At 32.4% G+C, this 18,849-nt stretch overlaps 3 protein-coding genes and 1 long non-coding RNA gene across 4 annotated transcripts; 2 read left to right on the top strand and 2 right to left on the bottom strand.

Annotated features, from left to right (window-relative positions):
* The first annotated feature begins 760 nt into the window (after positions 1 to 760).
* LOC149906254 (uncharacterized) lies at positions 761 to 2,537 on the top strand. The gene is made up of 3 exons (XM_090104206.1): positions 761 to 779; positions 1,473 to 1,621; positions 2,285 to 2,537. Exons 2-3 carry the CDS (start codon positions 1,475 to 1,477, stop codon positions 2,462 to 2,464), a joined length of 327 nt encoding a protein of 108 aa, XP_089960332.1. The 5' UTR covers positions 761 to 779; positions 1,473 to 1,474; the 3' UTR covers positions 2,465 to 2,537.
* A 2,464-nt stretch (positions 2,538 to 5,001) lies between these two features.
* Positions 5,002 to 6,651, top strand: LOC149906253 (uncharacterized). Its single transcript, XR_016456984.1, has 3 exons — positions 5,002 to 5,020; positions 5,714 to 5,862; positions 6,526 to 6,651. It is a non-coding gene; the product is annotated as an uncharacterized LOC149906253 (long non-coding RNA).
* Positions 6,652 to 11,576: 4,925 nt separating this feature from the next.
* brn (beta-1,3-galactosyltransferase brn) lies at positions 11,577 to 13,496 on the bottom strand. The gene has a single exon (XM_090104541.1). The coding sequence runs from the start codon at positions 13,494 to 13,496 to the stop codon at positions 12,489 to 12,491; it is 1,008 nt and encodes a 335-aa protein (XP_089960667.1). The 3' UTR covers positions 11,577 to 12,488.
* Positions 13,384 to 15,387, bottom strand: LOC149906251 (protein C10). The gene is made up of 3 exons (XM_090104542.1): positions 15,018 to 15,387; positions 14,366 to 14,499; positions 13,384 to 13,514 (listed from the first exon to the last, which is right to left on the bottom strand). The coding sequence occupies exons 1-2, from the start codon at positions 15,232 to 15,234 to the stop codon at positions 14,366 to 14,368; spliced, it is 351 nt and encodes a 116-aa protein (XP_089960668.1). The 5' UTR covers positions 15,235 to 15,387; the 3' UTR covers positions 13,384 to 13,514.
* Positions 15,388 to 18,849: the final 3,462 nt, after the last annotated feature.

Below are 18,849 nucleotides of genomic sequence, written 5' to 3'. Positions count from 1 at the left end.
CTTCAAGGAATATAATAAAAAAAAGAATTATCGAAATCGGTTCAGCCGTTCTCGCTTACCAACACATTTTGCGATTCATTTTTATATATAAGAGAAGATTTACATTAATGCATATAATTAAGTTATTTTGTGGTATTAGCATGATAAACGTTAAAAGAAATAAAACACTGAAAAATTGAAATATTGTTTTATTACCACCTTATTAATTATTATAGTTACTTACATGTCTTAGTTACATGTAATTATAACCTTAGGTACCAATACATTAAACTCTTAAGGAGATATCAAGCTGAAATTTATATCGAAAGAAATCAAACGTATATAAGCCGACGCAATCAAAAGATACAGCCGTTAAAATGCTGAAATTTATCGCAAATTTCGACATTCGCAAGGAAATCATAACCTACAGGGTACTTCCCGTGAATCCAGAATCTTGAAATTCTGGTCGAAGCAACATCTTAGCACAGATAGAGGAATAATTGCAAAAAATAAAATAAAAACCGGCCAAGTGCGGACTCGCGCACCGAGGTATCCGAACAAACATTTTTTTTATGATTTTGTAACTTTAAAATTTGTGTTTTATGCATCGAGATATATGTACTTACTACGTTTTATGCACGAAACAATTTTTCAATGCAATTTTTTCAATTTGCACAATAATTTATTTATAGATTTCCCAAAGTGGCTAATTTAAAAGAGAAATGGATATAAATGCAACGGGACGAGTTAACTGGATGCCGACAACGATACATCAAATCGGGCGCAAATATTGGCTAAGAGTGAGTGCTTTGATGCAAGAAATAATATGATTTTTCAATAAATAACTTTTTGACGTGACAACGTCTTATAATTCGATAGAGCCGGCTGCACGCACGAAAAAACATGACTCATGCGGCGTTACCTCGCTCTGAGGCGTTCCATGTAAGGCTTGAAGTGCAAGCGAGAGCGCGGAACGAGCGACAAAAAAGCACAATCGGACGTTGTCACGTTCAAATATCGTCAGTAAACCGACTTTACAGACAACCATTTTTTTTAAACAAATAATTTATATTTTTTAAACATACTTGACAGGGATAATGTTGAAATTTGACAGGATCTATTTAAGATTGAATATATTATGTACTTGTATTTCTATAAATCTAAAGCCATATAGGAATATATCGTTGTTCAAAACCTTACCATATAAAATAATAAGTATGTATTAAAGATTAATTTAAATAGCAATAGCGGAAAGTAGAAGATTTTTTTTATAATGCCAATGAAATACAACAAAGCCTTTTTGATGTCTTAACATGGTCTACAAAATAAATAAATGTAATTTTTGAATAAATTAACAGTGAATTTCTAAGTATAGATTTCTGGTATTGCTCTCTTATCAGAAACTTGAAATACGATAAGAATGAAAATCTTAACAAGCAAATGGACAATATGTGTCGAGCTTTTATGCTAACTAAGTGAATTCTTTATTACAGCGATGCAAGGTCTATTCCTCAAGTCGTTCTCCGTGGACGTGGAAGGTGTTCACACAAACATCGTGATGCTGAAGATAGCTGACAGCAGCCCACTCACCGCCGACCTGGTGCTGAAGAGGCTTGGCCAAGTCGCCTTGGACGAGACACAGGTGGGAATCTTATGATGAGTGAGTGAAAGAATGAGTGAGTGAATGAGTGACTGAAAAATGTGTGAAAGAGTGAGTGACTCAAAGAATGAGTAGCTATTAAATGGTGGAGCTAATGAAACTATAAATGAATGGGTGACTGAATGAATAAATTACTAAGTCTGTCTCAGTAGACGTGGGCCTGTTGATATAGAGGCTCAGCCAAGTCGCCTTGAACGAGACACAGGTGTGTGAGAGCGCCAGCATGTGAATGAATGAATGAGTCAGTGAATGCATGTAGAGCTATTTAATGAGTTAGTGAGTGAGTGAATGAACTAATGAATGAGTTAGTGAGTGAGTGAATAAACTAATGAATGAATTAGTGAGTGATTGAATGAGTTAATTAATGAATAAGTGAGTGAATGAACTAATGAATGATTGAATGAATTGTGAAAAAATTGTGGGTGCTCTCTTTCTGTTTTAATTTTAAGTCATAGTCATAATTCTCTCTCAAAAACCTGTTTTTCTATGTTGCAATACACACAATACAATTTCATATATTTATCTACAGGATAATTTAAATATTAACTTTTAATTTAAGGAATAAATGAAACTCAAAACCATTTGTCTATACTTTTATTAATTTTATACACAATACATATTAAATACAATTTTTTAATCCCGCAGGGTGACTGCAAGACCACGAACGACGAGGGTGTCATAGTAAAAGCAGTAGGTTTCGACAGTAAGACGATACGATTCTGTCTCCACGTGGACATTTCTGATGAGGACCTGTGGCTAGCCATCATGAAGATGACTTATGTGTTCAAGGAACTGGATGCTGCTCATCCTGTTGCTAAATCTTAATTAAAAAATGTAAAAAAATTGTATATTATACGCATGTGATGACACATGATGAGTTTAGTGTTACGGAATAAAAACTATAAAAAAGGTAATTAATTTAAATTAATTTAAAAGGTAATTTAAAATTATACCAGTTTTGTGTATAATTCCACATTTCTGTATTTTTCACGAACAATACCTATATATGTAGCTATTACTATGAATTTGGTTATATTTCTCTTCTATCTATTAATTGTGACCAATCACATGAATTGATTAACGCACACATGAATGTGATGATAAAAAACTTAGTCCTAATTGGGAAGTATTTGATTTTCACATCATGCGTGGTTGTAACATATATGTCGTGTTAGGCAATGAAAATAAAAGAAAAAAGGTGTAGATTGGTTATGAATGTGTGTCAAAATGTGGCAGTAACAATCATGCCATCTCAGTATGACGTCCAAATCGTGTGTGCGTTAGTGTGCGGTTTTTTGAAGATTCAATGTAACTATCCTACACTTTTTATTTACATCATAATTGTTAGGTACATAAGGCTAGAAGTAAATATCTATGGTATTAAGTATTGTACAATATACATAATAATATGTAATATGTGATATATTAGAATTACGTACCTCGAACACAGAAACCCAGTTAAATAAAATAACCACATACTCGTGATATTATTTGATATTAACATAAAAATCTGCTCTCTGTTTTGATATTTACTAAACTCCATGATTTTTATGACTAGGTTTTTTTTTACTTTATAGAATTGAAATTAAAATTTAGAGCATATATTATGTGTTGGTACGTGTATCAACTCAAAACCTAGATCAATTTGATTGGAATTTTTTATTGTACATAATTAATGGGTTCACGGATGGTTAAAAACCAAAATTTTTAGTTTTTCTAGAGGACTGAAAAAAAACTATACCTATAGGTACTTTATTACCTAATAAATTAAAAATTAAACCGTTTGTTTATTTTTTTTGTTTATGTACGTATTTTTACGTATGATGTAATAGTTATTATATGGAATAACAATTAAATTGCTATTTGTGTATTTTGTGTCTTATTTAATATTTTATACATACAACTACAGACCTATACCGTACTGTACGAAAAGTTAAAAGGCACAACATACGTAGTATATTATTATTAGTCTGTGGCATATCTTATGTTGTTATGTATTTGCTCAATCCATTTAAACAGACATTTGTTTTTGTTCATTGTGAGTGGTTTTTTTATCAAAGCTGTGATGACCATGAAATGCGTGATCATAATTTTTAGCCATATTTATACTTATAAAATACATAGTTAAGTATGTATATTTTATTTAATTATAATTTGATAAAGAAAAATGGTGCCTAATCATTGCCTAAAGTAATGTATAAAGGTTATATACTGCAATATAATAGACTTAAAAATTATATACTTACGTTACTTGTACGTATTTCCTTAGAAAATAACGAATGTATGTAAGAACAATACTAAATAAATGCTATTTTGTGCCACGAAGTTGTGTGTTCTTTACTTTTATAAGGGCTTAACATTTTGGTCTTAATCTTATTAAGATTACATAAACTAAAAAACTTATCATTGTAGCGATTGAATCAAAAAGGGTATAATCATTTGGCAGATAGAAATGGAATTATATATATTATTACAATGTTTTTGTAACTGTTACTCTATATTTGGTTATATGCGTCAGTAAATTTATTTTACACTAGCGGTCCGCCCCGGCTTCGCCCGTGGTACATGTTTACGTTTTCTCTACATAAGAACCATCCTCGTACTTCAAGGAATATAATAAAAAAAAGAATTATCGAAATCGGTTCAGCCGTTCTCGCTTACCAACACATTTTGCGATTCATTTTTATATATAAGAGAAGATTTACATTAATGCATATAATTAAGTTATTTTGTGGTATTAGCATGATAAACGTTAAAAGAAATAAAACACTGAAAAATTGAAATATTGTTTTATTACCACCTTATTAATTATTATAGTTACTTACATGTCTTAGTTACATGTAATTATAACCTTAGGTACCAATACATTAAACTCTTAAGGAGATATCAAGCTGAAATTTATATCGAAAGAAATCAAACGTATATAAGCCGACGCAATCAAAAGATACAGCCGTTAAAATGCTGAAATTTATCGCAAATTTCGACATTCGCAAGGAAATCATAACCTACAGGGTACTTCCCGTGAATCCAGAATCTTGAAATTCTGGTCGAAGCAACATCTTAGCACAGATAGAGGAATAATTGCAAAAAATAAAATAAAAACCGGCCAAGTGCGGACTCGCGCACCGAGGTATCCGAACAAACATTTTTTTTATGATTTTGTAACTTTAAAATTTGTGTTTTATGCATCGAGATATATGTACTTACTACGTTTTATGCACGAAACAATTTTTCAATGCAATTTTTTCAATTTGCACAATAATTTATTTATAGATTTCCCAAAGTGGCTAATTTAAAAGAGAAATGGATATAAATGCAACGGGACGAGTTAACTGGATGCCGACAACGATACATCAAATCGGGCGCAAATATTGGCTAAGAGTGAGTGCTTTGATGCAAGAAATAATATGATTTTTCAATAAATAACTTTTTGACGTGACAACGTCTTATAATTCGATAGAGCCGGCTGCACGCACGAAAAAACATGACTCATGCGGCGTTACCTCGCTCTGAGGCGTTCCATGTAAGGCTTGAAGTGCAAGCGAGAGCGCGGAACGAGCGACAAAAAAGCACAATCGGACGTTGTCACGTTCAAATATCGTCAGTAAACCGACTTTACAGACAACCATTTTTTTTAAACAAATAATTTATATTTTTTAAACATACTTGACAGGGATAATGTTGAAATTTGACAGGATCTATTTAAGATTGAATATATTATGTACTTGTATTTCTATAAATCTAAAGCCATATAGGAATATATCGTTGTTCAAAACCTTACCATATAAAATAATAAGTATGTATTAAAGATTAATTTAAATAGCAATAGCGGAAAGTAGAAGATTTTTTTTATAATGCCAATGAAATACAACAAAGCCTTTTTGATGTCTTAACATGGTCTACAAAATAAATAAATGTAATTTTTGAATAAATTAACAGTGAATTTCTAAGTATAGATTTCTGGTATTGCTCTCTTATCAGAAACTTGAAATACGATAAGAATGAAAATCTTAACAAGCAAATGGACAATATGTGTCGAGCTTTTATGCTAACTAAGTGAATTCTTTATTACAGCGATGCAAGGTCTATTCCTCAAGTCGTTCTCCGTGGACGTGGAAGGTGTTCACACAAACATCGTGATGCTGAAGATAGCTGACAGCAGCCCACTCACCGCCGACCTGGTGCTGAAGAGGCTTGGCCAAGTCGCCTTGGACGAGACACAGGTGGGAATCTTATGATGAGTGAGTGAAAGAATGAGTGAGTGAATGAGTGACTGAAAAATGTGTGAAAGAGTGAGTGACTCAAAGAATGAGTAGCTATTAAATGGTGGAGCTAATGAAACTATAAATGAATGGGTGACTGAATGAATAAATTACTAAGTCTGTCTCAGTAGACGTGGGCCTGTTGATATAGAGGCTCAGCCAAGTCGCCTTGAACGAGACACAGGTGTGTGAGAGCGCCAGCATGTGAATGAATGAATGAGTCAGTGAATGCATGTAGAGCTATTTAATGAGTTAGTGAGTGAGTGAATGAACTAATGAATGAGTTAGTGAGTGAGTGAATAAACTAATGAATGAATTAGTGAGTGATTGAATGAGTTAATTAATGAATAAGTGAGTGAATGAACTAATGAATGATTGAATGAATTGTGAAAAAATTGTGGGTGCTCTCTTTCTGTTTTAATTTTAAGTCATAGTCATAATTCTCTCTCAAAAACCTGTTTTTCTATGTTGCAATACACACAATACAATTTCATATATTTATCTACAGGATAATTTAAATATTAACTTTTAATTTAAGGAATAAATGAAACTCAAAACCATTTGTCTATACTTTTATTAATTTTATACACAATACATATTAAATACAATTTTTTAATCCCGCAGGGTGACTGCAAGACCACGAACGACGAGGGTGTCATAGTAAAAGCAGTAGGTTTCGACAGTAAGACGATACGATTCTGTCTCCACGTGGACATTTCTGATGAGGACCTGTGGCTAGCCAAAATGTAAAAAAATTGTATATTATACGCATGTGATGACACATGATGAGTTTAGTGTTACGGAATAAAAACTATAAAAAAGGTAATTAATTTAAATTAATTTAAAAGGTAATTTAAAATTATACCAGTTTTGTGTATAATTCCACATTTCTGTATTTTTCACGAACAATACCTATATATGTAGCTATTACTATGAATTTGGTTATATTTCTCTTCTATCTATTAATTGTGACCAATCACATGAATTGATTAACGCACACAATATGAATGTGATGATAAAAAACTTAGTCCTAATTGGGAAGTATTTGATTTTCACATCATGCGTGGTTGTAACATATATGTCGTGTTAGGCAATGAAAATAAAAGAAAAAAGGTGTAGATTGGTTATGAATGTGTGTCAAAATGTGGCAGTAACAATCATGCCATCTCAGTATGACGTCCAAATCGTGTGTGCGTTAGTGTGCGGTTTTTTGAAGATTCAATGTAACTATCCTACACTTTTTATTTACATCATAATTGTTAGGTACATAAGGCTAGAAGTAAATATCTATGGTATTAAGTATTGTACAATATACATAATATGTAATATGTGATATATTAGAATTACGTACCTCGAACACAGAAACCCAGTTAAATAAAATAACCACATACTCGTGATATTATTTGATATTAACTTAAAAATCTGCTCTCTGTTTTGATATTTACTAAACTCCATGATTTTTATGACTAGGTTTTTTTTTACTTTATAGAATTGAAATTAAAATTTAGAGCATATATTATGTGTTGGTACGTGTATCAACTCAAAACCTAGATCAATTTGATTGGAATTTTTTATTGTACATAATTAATGGGTTCACGGATGGTTAAAAACCAAAATTTTTAGTTTTTCTAGAGGACTGAAAAAAAACTATACCTATAGGTACTTTATTACCTAATAAATTAAAAATTAAACCGTTTGTTTATTTTTTTTGTTTATGTACGTATTTTTACGTATGATGTAATAGTTATTATATGGAATAACAATTAAATTGCTATTTGTGTATTTTGTGTCTTATTTAATATTTTATACATACAACTACAGACCTATACCGTACTGTACGAAAAGTTAAAAGGCACAACATACGTAGTATATTATTATTAGTCTGTGGCATATCTTATGTTGTTATGTATTTGCTCAATCCATTTAAACAGACATTTGTTTTTGTTCATTGTGAGTGGTTTTTTTATCAAAGCTGTGATGACCATGAAATGCGTGATCATAATTTTTAGCCATATTTATACTTATAAAATACATAGTTAAGTATGTATATTTTATTTAATTATAATTTGATAAAGAAAAATGGTGCCTAATCATTGCCTAAAGTAATGTATAAAGGTTATATACTGCAATATAATAGACTTAAAAATTATATACTTACGTTACTTGTACGTATTTCCTTAGAAAATAACGAATGTATGTAAGAACAATACTAAATAAATGCTATTTTGTGCCACGAAGTTGTGTGTTCTTTACTTTTATAAGGGCTTAACATTTTGGTCTTAATCTTATTAAGATTACATAAACTAAAAAACTTATCATTGTAGCGATTGAATCAAAAAGGGTATAATCATTTGGCAGATAGAAATGGAATTATATATATTATTACAATGTTTTTGTAACTGTTACTCTATATTTGGTTATATGCGTCAGTAAATTTATTTTACACTAGCGGTCCGCCCCGGCTTCGCCCGTGGTACATGTTTACGTTTTCTCTACATAAGAACCATCCTCGTACTTCAAGGAATATAATAAAAAAAAGAATTATCGAAATCGGTTCAGCCGTTCTCGCTTACCAACACATTTTGCGATTCATTTTTATATATAAGAGAAGATTTACATTAATGCATATAATTAAGTTATTTTGTGGTATTAGCATGATAAACGTTAAAAGAAATAAAACACTGAAAAATTGAAATATTGTTTTATTACCACCTTATTAATTATTATAGTTACTTACATGTCTTAGTTACATGTAATTATAACCTTAGGTACCAATACATTAAACTCTTAAGGAGATATCAAGCTGAAATTTATATCGAAAGAAATCAAACGTATATAAGCCGACGCAATCAAAAGATACAGCCGTTAAAATGCTGAAATTTATCGCAAATTTCGACATTCGCAAGGAAATCATAACCTACAGGGTACTTCCCGTGAATCCAGAATCTTGAAATTCTGGTCGAAGCAACATCTTAGCACAGATAGAGGAATAATTGCAAAAAATAAAATAAAAACCGGCCAAGTGCGGACTCGCGCACCGAGGTATCCGAACAAACATTTTTTTTATGATTTTGTAACTTTAAAATTTGTGTTTTATGCATCGAGATATATGTACTTACTTATACGTTTTATGCACGAAACAATTTTTCAATGCAATTTTTTCAATTTGCACAATAATTTATTTATAGATTTCCCAAAGTGGCTAATTTAAAAGAGAAATGGATATAAATGCAACGGGACGAGTTAACTGGATGCCGACAACGATACATCAAATCTACGGCAGTTCTAAGATTTAAAATAATGCATATTTTGTCCTAATGCACAACAAACATAAGTTTTACAGTAGACTTGAGTACTTATCCAATAGAAATTTCAGCTTGATACCTCAACGTGATTTTGAGAAAAAGTGTGTTGACAAACAGACAGACAGACGGACAAGGACAAGAAAGTGATCATTTAAGGGTTCCGTTTTTTCGTTTAGAGGTTCGGAACCCTAAGAATATTGTCATTGTCTTACTTGCTCTGAGGTCATTGATAAAAGTTAAAAAATAAAACACTGAAAAATAGAAATATTGTTTTATTGCCACCAACAAGTTAATATCGAAATCAGATCTCTAAAGCGTCTTAGTCACGGTCAATCCCCGACGTACGTCGGCTCAAGGCCGCGGTGCTGGATGTATCCTACTGACGATCGTGCGCGCATCAAGCATGGCTAGGGTTGCCAACTTTTATTTGAAGAAATAGAGTATATCTGATTTTAAAGGAGGTAAATAAAGAGTAAATAAATATTTTTAAAAATGTATTTTTTTGTACTTTTTGCAGTAACTAAGAATTTTTCATTATTTTTAAATGAATTATATGAATCCAAACATTCCAAATCTAAATTTATATATTTCAAGAGCTCATTTTTAATTAATTTTTAATGAAGCTCGGTTTCTCTCTTCCCGCCACTTCACATTCATGACCGAAAAGACTCTTTCAGTAAATGCTAAAGTGGCGGGAACAGAGAGTATATAGCTAATCATTTTTTTTAAACAAACAAATTCGTCAAGATATTTTTTTTAAATAAATTGCCATTTTTCTGCAGTGGACTTTTGCATAAAATCTGTGTTATTCAACAATTCGCCTTGGAGTTCTTTTAAAATAATAACTTCTGAATATAAACTGTCCATGTGTACAAGGTTGATCCAAAAGTAATGATAATTGGGATTTCCTGTGTACATAAAAATAAAAAATAACCGTTTCCTGCTTGCTCATGTACTCACTAAGTTATCACAAATGACAAAAAATTCATATCAATAGGCCACGTTTCCAAGTATTTACATTAATTTCTGTTGGCAACACTAATCTGCTGTACGTCCGCGCTATTCACTGTCCATCTGCACGACGTTCGCGGTGGTGGGGGTGCTTGCTGGATGAAAAGTTGGTCGTGCACATCCAGCAAGATAATAATAATAATTATTGACGTACGTCAACGCTATTCACTGTCGTTTTGCGTCGTGCATCGTGTATGACCTTGGCGGGACGTACGTCAAGATGGACCGTAAATAAGACGCTTAAGTTTTATAACATTTTCTACGAAAAATAATAGAATTATTCAAGGTCAAAATTTTATAAGGCGATTTCCATGAAGCGTGATGAAACCCTAAAATAGAAACTATGAACACTACAAAAAATACACATAAGTATCATATATACATATACCTGTGATATATACCAAAATACGTAGTACGTAGCACGTAGTAGTAGGTTTTATTACGAAAATACGTAGTAGTAGGTTTTTATTTGAAGTGACAACTTCAGGAGTAAATTGATATACCTAGCAGTAATATTGTATACAGGATGTCCCACCGTCGATCTTCTAAGCTGAACGGGACTTTTAGGCTTTAGCATAGTGAAAAGAAAGAAGTATGTATCTTCGAATAAAGGTACATCGCGCCGTCTGTATGTATGTACGCGGAGCGCTTAGCCACGCCGCCCGTTCATTTTTAGACTACAGGCCCATGTTGAAAAAATTATGGGTCATTTGACCCACCACCTGACCTATCTAGAATGATATAAGAGCATAAAATAATAAGATTCTGCACTATGACGTCACTCGTAAGCTGTCCACCTGAGTGCAGATGAGAATTCGAAAGTTCAGGTAGAGATTTTCTCCCCTTGTCTCCATGATTTTTGTACGGCGTTGCGGAATAATGGCTTAAAAGCAGTATAGAAATAGTATGACACAGATGCCGTACAAAAATGGTGGTCCACAAAGTCGGAATTTATTTTTATTTTTCGACAGTTGCCGGGGTAAATTTGGTCATTTGATTTTGTACGGCATCTGTGTCATACTATTTCTATACTACTTTTAATCAATTATTCCGCAACGCCGTACAAAAATCATGGAGACAAGGGGAGAGAATCTCTACCTGAACCTTCGAATTCTCATCTGCACTCAGGTGGACAGCTTACGAGTGACGTCATAGTGCTGAATCTTATTATTTTATGCTCTTATATCGTTCTAGATAGGTCACCTGGTGGGTCAAATGGCCCATAATTTTTTCAACACGGGCCTGTAGTCTATTTTATACCGGTCTCGTAAGGGCCGCGCCCTTGTTGTGAGCAGGTGTGTGAGGTGTCTGTTTATACAAAAATTTAAAATATCAATGTCACAAGTGACAACCCAACCCTGCACCTCGTCAGTTGGGAGTTGGTCTACTTCTCTCTTTTTACTATGCTTTTAGCTTACACTGATTTCGTAAAATTGACGTAGAGGGACACACTGTATATAAAAAGTAATGACATGATTACAGTAAATATTTTATAAATAAAATAATAACAATATGAAATTATCATAAGCAAAATGAGATTGATTATTGAAAATTAAATCGGTAAATTTGTTTTCCAACGATTGGCGTGGACTAGTGTAGCCATTATACAAATTAAAATAAGATTGATTTACAAAAAATAATTTATATGATAGGTATTCAATACACATTCACTAAGCAAAAAGTTGCAGATTATGCTTATACCGAAAATATAATCTATGAATATTTTCTCATGAGTAATTGTAATGTGTTTATTACTCTACAGTCTACAGCTATATTAACATTATTCTACTTAGGGCCGATTTTTCAATGCTTGGATAAAACTTATCCGTCCAATAAAGTATTACACGATAATATTAAAATGTCACGTAAACTGTCAAATACGGGCAATTAGAATATGTTTTTAAAATGGTAGTTTTATACATTATTCGACGAATAAGTTCTATCCAAGCATTGAAAAATCCGCCCTAATTCAAGTACATAAGAATGTTTGTGTAAATATTACGTAATGAAATACAGATTATGCTTATACATAACACATACTTTCCTAACACATATACAAAATTAGCAGTTTGTAGTTAAAAATTTCTATAGTTGTCAACATTAATTTGATGCAATTACTTATAAACGCAAGTATACTATATATATATGTTTTTTTAATGTACATGCTGATATAAAAACTATACATTTACAGAAATAAGGCAAATAAGTTTTTCACTTGTGACAATATTTTCTATATAAAATATAATCTCTAAGTATCTACTAAAAAAAATATTAATTCTCCTCATTCCAAACTCTAATCAGTTCCTCTTTATCATCATATCCATGAGACGCTATCACATCCTTGTATCCAACTTTAGTATACTTCTTTTTATAAAAGTGAAAATTTGGACAGTGCATTGGTTCAAGACCAACTTTCTTGGCCACTATTCCGAGATATATATCATCGAAACGGAAATGTTTTACAAATAAACTTGCTACATATAACATCTTCATAGATTTATTGGATAGTACAAAAGCCCCTGCGGTAACATACGGCGGCCACTTGTCCCACGGATATTCTTCTAAAGACACCCTCCATTTACTCGAACGAAATCGCTGTGGAATGGATTTGAAGACGTAACCAGCGAATAACACTCTCTCTTTCTCACTTTTCACGCTGTCTTCTTCACTATCGACGTAACTCAACAAATTTTTCACAGAAATGTACATGTCATCATCCGTAAATAGATAGTAATCAGCTATTGGACAATGCTCGTACAACCAGCGGAATGACATCATAGTTTTTATTGTATTATTAAAATATGTATCTAGAAAATCGATTTGTATAATATCTTTGTATTGCGCCATTTCTTCATCTATTTTTATTTGAGTTTCCGACTTTGGTTCATTATCTATGCCTAGGAAAAATAAAGTTTGGACTGTCTTTCCAGGCACTACGTTTTCTTTAGCGAATGTCTGTCGTATCGCCGATCGTTGGTCAAAATGGCCCATCGCTGATTTAACTATAATGAATAAATCCAATTGTTTCATTGTAGAACATTTTCCTGAATTTGTCAAGAACCTATAAGGATAATAGTTTATTGGTGTGACACTGGGCTTTTTTCCTGATAGTATATCATTCACAATTGGTCGAATGTCAATATTTAAAGGATAATCGAAGTTATTTTCGAAACTCTTGGAAAAGACATAGTCACTGACACCAAAGAAATAGTAAATGTACAATAACACACATACACAAACACAATATCGATAAATGTTTTTTCTTCTCATTTTGAACATTGTAGTTTGCTTCAGGTTCTGGAAAAAATAAAATTTCAACTGAATCAATGTTGAATATTTAAAAAAAATTCTAACATTTAAGAGATCAATAAAGGTTCAGGTTCTGGCTTTTTTTTCCCGGTGAGGTTTAACAACAAAAAAATGTCGGTTGGACTAAAGCAAAGGGGGCGCAGGACTTTAAATTTAAAATTTTTGATGGAGTTGGTGTCATTATAACACCTATTTATTATTGTTTTATCGTAAAGATTACGCTAATATAAGCATATTTTATAGGAACAACTTTTCTATAAAATCAAAAATGGCCGAGATATTCGCCCTCAAAGATTGATGGTTTTCATTAGGTTAGGTTAGGTTAGTCTTAAAAAAAAAACTACACAGAAATAGGAGCCCCGCGAAGCGGGGCTCCGTCGGCACGCAAAAAAAAAATTTTTTCACTTTGGATCAGAAATTTTCTAAGTCCTTACTTTGCGCCCCCTTTGCTTTAGGGCTTAGGCGGACCAAAATGTCTCGGTCCGGCAGGACACAGAAATATTGTATGTACTATGAAGTAATTTGTGATAGGCTGATGACCGGCTAAGTGAACTTGGGACCTGAGTTTAAAAAAAATCACAATTTATGTGTTCATTTGCATGGTCTCAGTTTTCAAATAATATTAATTAACTAATAGTTTCGAACCTAAGTTTTTAACGGATTTTAAACGCGGAGACTCCGCGTGGCCATGCTTGCTGCAAAGTGTGCTAAGCATTAGAATAATAATATAATTAATAAATCGCGTTTAAAATCCGTTAAAATCTTTTATTTAAAAATGTATAGTACTATCATAAAATCAAAAACAATAAAATACAATATAAAATAATACTTACATAAACTTACAGAGAGGTATCAACGGTAGAGCTTATAGACACTGGTGGTAGATAATGATTCCGAATCATGCTGTGCAGGCGAGCTATTTCACTGTCCATGCTCTCCAATTCCCGGATCATTTGTGTGAACTGAACTATACCTGTAAAAACATAATCATAATTAAAATTGAAATATATAGTTGTTGTAAGTTGACTTCCATTTCCCAAATATCATTTATCCAAAAAATAAATGTTTAAAACATATGCATTAAAATACAATCTTTGAATTTATTTATTTATTTAAAAATAAAAATATGGTCTTTGAATTCCGTTGACTGTCACTACAATTCTATAATTATCTAACAAATATCTTTGTGGTATAAATACATACTCGAACACTTTTATAAGCCTACAATAAATAACACAATAGCAGGCAGTCTTATCGTTGCAATAGTAATTCCAATTATTTGCATAATAGGAATTACTGTTGTTGAAAAGACTGTTCTGTATGTTATAGCAAATGAAGTTGCACAATTTAAATTTCTGTATACCACAACTTACACAGATGTAAAAAGAGAGATCATCTAAAACCAATATGACATCATGATACGTTGAGCATAATCAGTAGTTTGAAAATAAAACGTTTTACAATATATTTATTTAATGTTAGCAAGCTCACCTTCCCGAGTACCAACGAATCCATGTCGTTTAATTGTTTCTATTTCAATCTGAACAACCATTGGAAAAACCAGTTGCATCATTTTCAACATTTCGTTACCGGCGGCTTCCTTAGCCTCGTCTAATTTGGAGGCATAGTCGGGCGATTCCAATGTATTTATCACCTCATTTAGTATGGTTCTCATCTGTTCTACAGATATGCTTTGAGGCGATGCCATAGTTAGCGTCCTTCATGTAATATTTTTTTCAATAAGTTAAAAGATATAACAAAACAAAGAAACTACGATTTGCAAGTTCAATAATTGTTATAAAAACAATAATGTACTATCTGAAACACGAATTAAAAATATAGATATTGTTCAATTTACAACTTTGTCCTGATTTGAAACTTAATTAATCCAATAGCCAAGCAACTTTTAAAAAGGAAATAACATTATTGAATATGAATAATTGTATTCATATGCTCAAAAAAGTTGACATCACAGAGCAAGTAATGTAGATTGTAGACACATGACTTTTGACAGTTTAACAGATAAAATAATGAGATTAATTAACATAGATTATCCAATATGTACATGTCAATAACAAAAAAAGAACGTGTGTACGCGTCCGAAGTAAAACCTCTTTATTCCAAAATCGCCTTTAAATTTACTCTAAATGCGCCTAAAGAAGTTTCACGTCAACAACCGTTTTTTCCTAAATCCATACGGATGTATAAAGTAAATAGTTAAAATAAATTAAAAATAACATTTTATTTGCCAAAAACATGGTGTGAAGAAATAGTTGTTCATCATATTTAGCTTTGATTAAAGCATGCAAATATATGCTTAAAATTAAATTAATTATGTAACATTTTATATATTAAATCTACATCTCGATACAATAGATTGAAATATACATTCTACGGTTTTTAAAACTTTTTAAATCTACACAAATATTATACATACGATATAAAAATTAACATTTATCCCTCAGTCCCCGGAATCACAGACACAATAGAAAATCTATTGTGTCGCGGCCCGATCGGGCCGCTCGGTGGTCAAGGGGTGGTCAAAAATTTTTTTATCACAATAAAATTGGCAAATTTAAATTAATTGTTGTTGGCCAACTTCAATGAACTGACTACACATTGAGCTATTATTGAAGTGAAAACTTCTTTAGCGGCGTTGAGCACTTTTTCTGTAATGGGTATAAAATCTTACTCGCGTCAGGACACGTGGCTTGATCGAAAAAGCGTAAGACGGATGGATATCAAACATGCTCAACGTTAATAATCAAGTTTTCACTTCTGCCGGCACTCCCGGAGTGCAACCCGTCTTTTTTACTACGTATAGAGCGCTACAATCGCGGCGGCGCGGCGCGGCGCGGGGCGGCTAGTGAGTAGATTAAGCGATGTCATCGACTAACCGCTATAGAGGCGACACTTTGTAAATATTCTGCCTATTACTTATTATATATTACTATTACACGTAGTATATTATTATTAGTCTGTGCTATTACTTATCAATTAAAAACAATCAATGTAACAAAAAAAATATAATTAATCTTATAAAGGAATTATTAACAAACTTATCAATTAAAAACTATCAATGTAACAAAAAAAATTGACACGTAGGTACAATACAAAAAATCCCCTGGAGTGGGGAAAGAGAGGGGATTACAACTCTCGCTTTTTTCCCCTTGTCCCCATAATTTTTGTACGGCGTTGCGGAATAATGGATTAAAAGCAGTATAGCAATAGTATGACACAGATGCCGTACATGGTCAAATGACCAAATTTACCCCCGGTAACTCTCGGAAATTAAATAAAAATTCCGACTTGGTGGACCACCATTTTTGTACGGCACTGAGCGGTTTCTTATTATTTTTAATGGATCTATCGATGGTTAAGAATGCCATACAAAAATATATGACCAAAATTTACCGAGTCTACCTGTACTTTTCAATTCTCATCTGCACTCAGTTGGACAGCTTACAAGTGACGGCATAGTGATGAATCTTATTATTTTTTGCTCTGCTATCGTTCTAGATATGTCCCCTGGTGGTTCATTTGACCCATATTGCACGCCTCATTTTTGTCCTATGCGGGCTTGTAGTCTATAATCTTATATATAAAAATGAATCGCAAAATGTGTTGGTAAGCGCATAACTCGAGAACGGCTGAACCGATTTCGATAATTCTTTTTTTATTATATTCCTTGAAGTACGAGGATGGTTCTTATGTAGAGAAAACGTAAATATTATGTACCACGGGCGAAGCCGGGGCGGACCGCTAGTCTTATCTTATATATAAAAATGAATCGCAAAATGTGTTGGTAAGCGCATAACTCGAGAACGGCTGAACCGATTTCGATAATTCTTTTTTTATTATATTCCTTGAAGTACGAGGATGGTTCTTATGTAGAGAAAACGTAAACATGTACCACGGGCGAAGCCGGGGCGGACCGCTAGTCTTATATATAAAAATGAATCGCAAAATGTGTTGGTAAGCGCATAACTCGAGAACGGCTGAACCGATTTCGATAATAGGCATGACGACAGTATCCATAAATGATCGTATTAGTGTTTTTAAGGGAAAATGTATAATAAATAAATTAAATATAGCGACTTAGAAATCTTAAAAACATTAAGATTAATGAGATTATCAATAAAATAAAACATTGAAATTCTGAAGTTCGCCATTTTGACTAAAACACGCGTGACGTCACGCATAAGTAAACAACTCACGTCAGATGTATTTTGTTGTTATGAATATGTTGAGAATACGCATTTTTATTTATTTTCTATTGTTTCACGTATGCTTTATCGACTCAGAACAGAAATATAATTGCGAATTCACGAATACATGGTTCGGGATTCTCCGCGCCAACTTTATACAATAATTTCTTATTATTTTTTCGCTTGAAATAATTACTAACACATTTTTGAGCATTATTTTTATGTGGATTCACACTGCAATACTGCACACCACTTATAAACTTTGTAATTCGTTTCTATAACACATATTAAATAAAGACTTTTTTAATTTTCTTCGCAATGCGTACAAATAATTACGTATTTACCAAAGTTTGACGTCACGCCTACGCCATGACACCTGCGAGCTGTTTTGGCACAGATATTAAATATTTTTTGAAAAATGGCTTTAATCTTCGTTAAATTTAAGTATATTACCGAAATATAGGGTTTTTCTTGTATAGTAAACGTATACACACATTATGGAAGAGAATTTCAAAATCTTTCGTCATGCCTATTCTTTTTTTATTATATTCCTTGAAGTACGAGGATGGTTTTTATGTAGAGAAAACGTAAATATGTACCACGGGCGAAGCCGGGGCGGACCGCTAGTCTTATATATAAAAATGAATCGCAAAATGTGTTGGTAAGCGCATAACTCGAGAACGGCTGAACCGATTTCGATAATTCTTTTTTTATTATATTCCTTGAAGTACGAGGATGGTTTTTATGTAGAGAAAACGTAAATATGTACCACGGGCGAAGCCGGGGCGGACCGCTAGTATTATATAAAAATGAATCGCAAAATGTGTTGGTAAGCGCATAACTCGAGAACGGCTGAACCGATTTCGATAATTCTTTTTTATTATATTCCTTGAAGTACGAGGATGGTTCTTATGTACCACGGGCGAAGCCGGGGCGGACCGCTAGTTAATAATAATTCAAGCTTCAAAAGCATTTCGAAAAATCAGTCACTTCTCCGCATATACAATAATAATAATATATTAATTTAATAATAAGTATATTATTTGTTAATTATTGTTTATATATTTTATTATGTTAATGTAATGTTATTTTTTATTATTTGTTATATTATATTT

Source organism: Colias eurytheme, chromosome 8 (assembly GCF_061535395.1).
Source record: "Colias eurytheme isolate Ceu_HAF_F1 chromosome 8, ilColEury1 Martin Lab GWU primary, whole genome shotgun sequence".
Classification (NCBI taxonomy): Eukaryota; Metazoa; Arthropoda; class Insecta; order Lepidoptera; family Pieridae; genus Colias; species Colias eurytheme.
The sequence above is the reverse complement of the archived record's forward strand: the minus strand, read 5'-3'. Positions and strand labels throughout refer to the sequence as shown.